The sequence below is a fragment of the Chrysochloris asiatica genome, unplaced genomic scaffold, assembly GCF_000296735.1.
Source record: "Chrysochloris asiatica unplaced genomic scaffold, ChrAsi1.0 scaffold00485, whole genome shotgun sequence".
Taxonomy (NCBI): domain Eukaryota; kingdom Metazoa; phylum Chordata; class Mammalia; order Afrosoricida; family Chrysochloridae; genus Chrysochloris; species Chrysochloris asiatica.
The window spans coordinates 562,769-571,440 of NW_006409003.1; the positions used below are offsets into that span (position 1 = coordinate 562,769).

At 45.8% G+C, this 8,672-nt stretch overlaps 1 protein-coding gene across 1 annotated transcript in view; it reads left to right on the forward strand.

Moving 5' to 3' along the window:
* The window catches only part of LOC102821545 (zinc finger protein 548-like), a 26,084-nt gene that overhangs the window by 11,916 nt on the left and 5,496 nt on the right, over positions 1–8,672 (forward strand). Inside the window, exon 3 of the mRNA XM_006877346.1 lies at positions 1,146–1,294. Coding sequence (XP_006877408.1) covers positions 1,146–1,294 — 149 coding nt within the window. The remainder of the gene's footprint in view (positions 1–1,145; positions 1,295–8,672) is intronic.

Sequence of the window (8,672 nt, forward strand, 5' to 3'; positions counted from 1 at the left end):
CAGCCATCCTGTGTAGGTGTATAGGGTTTCCAAGGTGCGGTTGGTGAGTTTGAACTGCCGACCTTGCGGTCCAGTACTTTATCCCACAGTGTTACACCAGGACTCCTGCAATATGGTGGTGGTTATGTGCCGTGGAGTTGGTTCCAAATCATAGCGACCCTATACAGGGTTTTCGAGATTATAAATCTTTACAGGAGCAGAAAGCCTCATCTTTCTCTCACGGAACAGCTGGTAGTTTCGAACTGCTGACCTTGAGGTTTGCAGGCCGACTCGTAACCACTACGCTACCAGAGCTCCTTCTTCTACAGTATGGGGAATTGTTTTTGTTCTGTGCTGCCGAGTCGATTCTGAGGAGCAGCTCATGATTGAGCCACCGAACCACCGACCTTGCAATTCAAACGGCTTTGCAGTCTGGCGCACTAACCCACAGCGCCACACCAGAACTCCCAGTATGGGGAGTGAGAAATACTAAGCGGATACAAGTATTGCTCACTGAAAGAGATAAATTATTGACTAAACAGATGTTTTCTGTGCTAACTGCAGGCTGAGATCCACCCTTGTCCTTCCGTGTCTCTTCTGTCTTGTTGAATAATTTTTTTTCTCTTGTCCCTGACTGAACATGTTTCAGAATACATGCAATTGATCTTAAACTGTTCATTAGGTTCCTGTGGATTTGGATCTTTTAGCCTTTTGTAGCATCTGAAATCACATTCCTAGCTTCTGGGAGAAAGCTGATTGAGCTTCATGAAGACTGAAATATTATGCTTCTCAAGGCTTTAACCGCTTCTTTAAGTGGGGGCGAAGGCCCTTCCTGCCGTTGGAGACAGAGGATGCCTTGTTCCATTGCTCCCGAATATGCCCTCCAGTCTCTAGTCTTCGTCCCCGAAGCTTGTACAACTGTGGAAACTACAATACCCAGAAAGCTCTGCGCAGAGCGGAAGTGGCGTTGAGCCAATGAATGTCCAGGAGAGAGACATTTCCTCTCGCGGGCATCATGTCAGGCAGAACATCCGGCGTCTTCCTCGTCGCGGTCATTTTGATTGTTCTCACGTGTGCTCAGCCCATTAGTGGTTACACTGGGCCGGGTGCGGACGCGTCTACGTGAGAGACGGCGTTGTCAAGGCCCAGAAACGTTTGTGAGTCAGGCCTGCGACGCCGCCCTGGGTGTCGGGGCCGGGACCGGGCTGGGCGCGGCCTTGTCCAGGTCTCCGCCCACCCTCCACCCCCGCCTCTCACGGCCACGCGCCGCCCACAGGCCCGGATGGCGGCGTCCGGGCGGAAGGAGCTGCCTCAGGTAAAGGCGCCGGGGAACCCTAGCACCTCGGATCAGGGCCGTCTGCGCACGGGTGTGGCCCGGGGGGGAGCGTCAGGAGCCCAGAGCCGTCCGTGTAGACCCGAGACCCTCTCGTCTTTAGGGGTGGGAGTCAAGCCTGTAATATCAAACGGAGGGCTTGCACCGCCCTTGTCGGGGAGGGTTTGATGAGAAGAGGAACTTGTGTGTTGTGTGCGTCTCCAATTTCCCAGAAGCTGCTCAGGGCAAATGAGTGTAAGTGGGGTGGTAAGGAGGAGGCCCCCAAACACAAAACCCACCGCCTTCTAGTCTAGTCCGACGCAGCGAGCCTCTAGGACAGGGTAGACCTCCATGGGAGCAGGCAGCCTCGTCTTCCTCAGGCACAGACCTGCTGGGTTCGAACCGCTCCCCTTTTTTACTTAGTAGCCCATCTCTGGAGTCCACAAGGTCGCTTTGAACCCGAAGGTTGGCGGTTCAAACTCACCAGTCGGCTATACAGGGGTCAGTATATGTCGGAACATTTCACCCCCCCAACACACCACAACAGCCCATCTCTGGCTCCTGGGATGGCGCTGTAGGGTTAGCACTGGCCTGTGACCCCAAGCCTTGGACAAGGTAATAACTGGTAAGATTCGTTCTCAGTGACCTGGAGGTCCGCTGGACCTTTGCAGAGTGGCAGAAGTGCCCATGGACCCCGCGCTGCTGAGGAGTGTACCCCAGAGCCCCGCTGTTTGTGACTCCACCTGGAGGGGTCTAGGAGTGTGGTGTCCCGGGGTATAAGGAGAGCTGGTGTTCCAGCTTTATCTGCTGTTCATCTAGTCCTTAACTAACCCCAAACCGGGGTACAGAGTTAAGGCCATGTTGTTGGAAGGTTATCCAAGGCATAGGTAGAACTATGTGCAAATGTTTGGAGTTGAGACTGAGCAGGAAGTGTTGACGGGACTACAGGTTTCCGATTCTCGTGGGAGTAGAGTCAGGCTTGGAATGGCTCCCTGAGAAGTTGACCGTCTGCCCTGGAGCTCAGGGGAGTATCAGGAGCTTAGGATCCCAGTACGGATGTGACTTGTGTGGCAGGAAAACTCGGGAAGACGCTACTGCCGTAGTCCAGGCGCAGCTTCAAGGTGACTGGACTAGTTGGCTGTGGAAGTGGAGGACATTTGTGGATTTGGTATTTAATAAATCTAGGTAGGGCTGCCAGACTTCAGGGAGAGTAGGGTAGGAGCTCTGGTAGCGTAGTGGTTACGAATCGGATTGTGAACCGCAAGCTCAACAGTTTGAAACTACCAGCGTTTCCGCGGAAGAAAGATGAGGCTTTCTGCTCCGGTTAAAGATTTGCAGCCTCGGAAACCCTGTACTGGATCACTATGAGACGGACCTACTCCAGGGCACATAACAACCACAACAAGGGTAGGAGTCAGGGATGATGCTAACTTTTTTTTTTTAATGTAAATGTTGTTAAGTACCATGGAGTTGGTTCCCACACAGTGACCCTGCACAGGGTTTCTGAGGCTGTAAATCTTTACGGGAGCAGAAAACCTCATCTTTCTCCCTTGGAACAGCTGGTAATTTCAAACTGCCGACATTGAGCTTAGCAGCCTGATTCATAACCACTATACTACCAGTAAATAGGTCTGTGCCATCTCACAATTGCTGCGACACTTGATGCTGCCACTGTCCCTCCACATTACCAAGCATCGTGTTCTTGTCCAGGGACTGGTCCCTTTTGATAATATTCTAAAGTAAAACAGACAGAGTCTGGCCATCCTGGCTTCTAAGGAACATTCTGGCTGTACATCTTCCAAAACAGATTGGTTTATTCTTCTGGCAATCCATTCTTCTTCAATAATATTCTTCTTCAATACCATAATTCAAATGCATCGATTCTTCTGTGGTCTTATTCACTGTCCAACTTTCACATGCCTGTGAGGTGATTGAAAATACCATGGCTGGGGTAAGACACACTTTAGTCCTCAAACTGACAGCTTTACTCTTGAACACTTTAAAGAGGGCTTGTGCAGATTTGCCTAGTGCATTATGTCATTTGATTTTTTGACTGCTGCTTCCATGAGTGTTGATGGCTGATTCGAGCAAACAAGTCTTTGACAACTTCAGTATTTTATGATGATGTTATTTATTAGCCCAATGGTGAGGATTTTTGTTGCCTACATTAATTACAACCCATATGGAAGGCTGTGGTCTTTGATCTTCATCAGTATTTTAAGTCCTCTTTGCTTTCATCAAGCAAGGTTGTCTCACCTACATATTGCAGATTGTTAGTAAATCTTCCTCCAAACTTGATGCCACTTTCTTCTTCATAATCCAGCTTCTTAGATTATTTGTTTAGCATGCAGATTGAATAAGTATGGTGAAAGAAGACTGCCCTGGCACACACTTCTGCTGATTTTAAACCATGTAGAATCCCCTTGTTATGGCCCTCTTGAGCACAGTTAAGTCTTTCTGAATACTCATTCTCTGCAATGTTGTCTATAACTTGTCATGATGCACACAGTCGAAAGCCTTTGCATAGCCAATAAAACACAGGTAAATAAATATGTGGTATTCTGGTATTCTCTAGCTTTCAGCCCGTATCCATCTGACGTCATCAGTGATATCCCTCGTTCCACATCCTTGTCTGAATCTGGCTTGAACCTCTGGCAGCACCTGTCAATGTACTGTTGTAGTCACTTTTTAATTATCTTAGTAAAATTTTACTTGCATGTGTTATTAATGACATTGTCCAATGATTTCCACATTCTTTTGGGTCACCTTTCTTTGCAGTGGCACAAATACAGATCTCTCCCAATTAGTTTGTCAGATAACTGTCTTCTAAATTTCTTGGCATAGATGTGTGAGTGGCATTGGCAAAGACATTGTGAGTGAACTGGAATGGGAGAAATTATGTGTTGGCACCCTGCTAGAAACGTAATCTATCTTTTAGATCCCAAAGACAACATGTACATTGAATAGCAACCAAATCTCTGTTGTGGCAGAGTTGGAACCAGCAGTGTTGATGGTGATGGTGCCATCAAGTGGATTCTGACTCATCCTAACCCCCGTGCACAGCAGAACAAAACACTGCGTGGTCTTCCACCCTTACGTTTGTGATGTTGTGTTACCATTGTTGCTGTCGCTATATTAATCCATGTCATGGAGGGCCTTCCACATTTTCGCTGACCCTCTACTTTACCAAGCACAATGTCTTTCGCCAGGACTGGTCCTTCCTGACATTATATCCAAAGTACAGAAGACGAAATTTTACCATTCTCACTCTAAGGCTGCACTTCTTCCAAGACAGATTTATGTGTTCTTCTGGCATTCTGTGGTACTTTGACTATTCTTTAACAACACTGTAATTTTAAATGCGCCCAGTCTACTTGGTCTTCCTTATTCAGTGTGGAGCTTTCACACGCATATGAAGTGATTGAAAATACCTTGGCTTGGTTCAGGCACAACTTAGTTCTCAAAGTGACATCTTTACTCTTTTACACTTTAAAGAGATCTTTCGTAGTAGGCTTATTTGATTTTTTTCTTTTTTTTTTTTTGACTGTTGCTTCCATAAGTATTGGTTGTCATCCGAGCAAAATAAAGTCTTTGCATTTGGGGGCAAAAGGAGGAGGGGATTGATTAACCTTACAGTCTAGCAGCGGAGTCCCTGGGACCATTGAAGGAGAAGAACAGAGAATGGAACCCTACCCAGCGAAGCAGTGATGCCAGGGATGGAGGCAGAGACGACGACGTGGGGAGATGGAGCAGCTGGAGACTTTGGACCTGGAGAGAGAGAGGGGTGGTGTGCGGACGACCGGAGGGGCAGGCTTGCAGGGTATACCCTTTGGTTGATGGATGATGCATGGAAGGGATTGTAACCATGCCAAGGAAATGATCTACAACGGGATCAATGCGAAACTGATGTCCTCCCATGTAAACTATCACATAATTCACAATAAAGCATTAAAAAAAAACACAAAACAGTCTTTGACAGCTTCAGTATTTCCTCCGTTTATTGTGATGTTGTGTATTGGTGCAGTTGTAAGGATTCTCAGGTTCCTTACATTGTGGAATCTGTAGTGAAGGCTGTAGTCTTTGATCTTCATTAGTAATTGATGCATCTGCCCTTTGTCTTCTTAAGCTACCCTCCGAGATTTTCTGCTTGACTCTTCATCATTTCTTCCTGTTGCTTTGGCTTCTCTATGTTCAAGAGCAAGTTTAAGTCTTTTTCTGACCTTGAGTTTGGTCTTTTTGGGTTTTTTTCCTGTCTTTTTAATGACTTTTTGTTTTCTTCATGTGTGGTATTTTTGATATCATTCTACAACTCGTCTGGTCTTCAGTCATTAGTGTCCAATGCATCCAGTCTTTCTTAAGATAGTCTCTACACTTCAGGTAGCTCCCATGGACTTGTTTAATTCTATTCAGCTTCATTCTAGACTTGCATATGAACAATTGTTGGGCTGTTCCACAGTTGGCTCCTAGTCTTGTTATGGTGATGCTATTTAGCTTTGCCATTTTCTCTTCCCACGGATGTAGTGTCTTTAATTTCCTGTGTGTTCCTTCTGACGAGATCCATGTGTTTAGTCACTGTTTCTGTTGTTTAAAAGAGATATTTGTTGTTAAAGTGCCTTCGAGTCAGTTCCAACTCATAGTTACCCTCTATAGGGTTTCCGAGGAGTGGCTGATGAGTTTGAGCTGCTGACCTTACGGTCAAGTACAATGAATAAAATGTTGGTCTTGCAGATTATTTTATGGGCTCTCTAGCATCTTTTCTATCGCTAAAGCCATATTTCCCAAGTACCAATCTTTCCTCTTTGTTTCCAACTTTCACATTCCAATCACCAGTCATAATTAGTACACCTTAATTACACATTTGATTCATTTCAGATTGAAGAAGTTAGTAGAATTCTTCAGTTTCATCATCAACATCATTGTCATTGGAAACAGTGGTGTCCCATCAAAGATGGCAGCCAACTAAACCACTTTGAATATGGGTCACTCTTTACAGTCCTACTACCTGTCCAGTCTCCCACATCAGGCTCTTGGAAGGGCTCACTGCACCTCTTTTGAGTCTCCCATTTCAGCGCTTCTACCTGTAATTTTTCCCAGTCCAGGTCTTGTCCTGCATCACCCACATTTCACAAATATGGATCAGTTCTGACGTTGCTTCATCGGCCATGATTGAACTGTCTTGAAGTCCTGCTGTTAACACTGGAATATCTGATAAAACTGCAAAAGCAGTGTGCCTGTGGCAAGGAGGCTGACTTGCAGAATGTGCCCTTTGGTCATTTAAATAAATACTTTTTTGTTGTTTTGTATGCGTATATCAAATATTTTTGCTTTGTTCATTTGTGAAATATATGATGTAAATGGGGAGCCACAAGGAGGGAGTAGGATAATTGGCTTGCAGGGAGGGCATTGTAATCACTGAGATGAAACAGTGAATAATTTGTTAAATGTAAAACTGATGCTCTCGTCTGGAAACCTTTACAGAATTACCAATAAAAAGTTTAAATGAACAAATAATGGATTTTTTTCCCCACAAACTTTTGGAAGCCCCTCCATGTAATTGGATAGTACTCACCCAGTAGGAGAAATAAAGTTTTTGTTTTGTTTTCCTTTTCTAACTTGTTAAATTTGGTGAAGATTTAAAGAGCGGGACAGTTTTCCGTATTACTCATGTTACACACAACTCCATAGTGTAACATCACTCAGCCTGCTTCTTCCCTGTGTCCTGTTGCCATTCCCTTCTTATAACCCTTAACTCTGTCCACGGGTTGTCTCATAGTGACTCTGTACAGGGTTTCCGAGGCTGTGAGTCCTTACAGGAGCAGAAAGCCTCATCTTTCTCCCACACAGTGGCTGGTAGCTTCGAACTGCTGACCTTGAGGTTCACAGCCCGATTCGTAACCACTACGCTACCAGAGCTCCTTCCAGAGCTCCTTTGGGTGCATGCTTTCACCTGGTTGGTTATTCTGAGGTGTGCTTAGCTCCCTAGTGTTACTGTTTCCCTTCTAGACACCAGGGTCAACTGCCATCTAACATGCGTCTACAGAGACATAGCCTGTGTTCCACTTTGGTCAGTAGTGATTGTGAGCGGCCGTCTTAAGGTGCAACTATTAGTCTAGCTGTGTATTGTTATTAAGTACCATCGAGTTGGTGTCTCTTTTATATGGGGTTTCTGAGGAGCAACTGGTGGGTTTGAACCACCTTCCTTATGGTTAGCAGTCCAGTGTTAATCTGCAGTACCACAGGCTCCAGCCATGTATTGTTGTTAAGTGCCATATAGTCGGTTCCGACTCTATGTAGGCATCCCAAGGAGCAGCTAATGGGTTTGAACTGATGACCTGTGGTTTGCAGTCCGTTGTTTACCCTGCAGTACCAGGATTCTCATGGCTTCTGTCCTGCCTCCTAGTTCATGGGATCTGAAGAGTTTGCAAGTGGCCATCCAAGATACAGTTGTTATTGTGGTTATGTGCCGTGGAGTCGGTTCTGACTCATAGTGACCCTGAACAGGGTTTGCAAGGCTGTGAATCTTTACGGGAGCAGAAAGCCTCATCTTTCTCCCACGGAACAGTTGGTAGTTTTGAACTGCTGACCTTGCGGTTCGCAGCCCGATTTGTAACCACTATGCTACCAGAGCTTCTTATCCAAGATACAGTGCCTGGCCTCTATTTGCTTGTAGCATCAGAGGAAGGAGAACCAGGAATAGGAGGGGGAGAGGGAGTGTGGCTAGTTGTTTCCACAAACAACTGCCTCCTTTGCCATGAGACCAAACTGGATATTGCCCGGCTACCGTCACTCAGCAGTTCAAATCCACCAACTGCTCCTTGGAAACCCTATACAGGGTCACAGTGAGTCGGAACCAACTCAGAGGCACTTAACAACAAACCATTATTGAAATTTTGGTTGAAGATTCTGTAGAAGAATCCTGATCAAGGGGGGTAAGTATAGACACTATTTCAAATTCTCAGGGAATCCAGATGTTTTGGATCTGTGAGACTAGATGGCTCCTGAAACTACTGCCCTGAGATGATCTTTAACCCTTGAACCAAAAATACCTGAGAATGGAGACAAGTGCTGTTGGGTGATGCAGTGTGCAGGGGATTGTAATCACTGCAGTGAAACAAATACCATAGGATGAGTGTAAAACTGGTGTTCCCCCAAGTAAACAATCACTCAGTTCGTAATAAAAACTTAATACATATATTTGTTGTTGTTGTTAGGTGCCATCTAGTCAGCACTGACTCATAATGACCTTATGCACAGCACAACGAAACACTGCCCGATCCTGGGCCAACCTCACAATTGTTGCCACGCTTGAGCCCATTGATGCTGCCACTTTGCCAGTGCATCTCATTGGGGGTCTTCCTCTTTTCCTCTGACCCTCCACCCT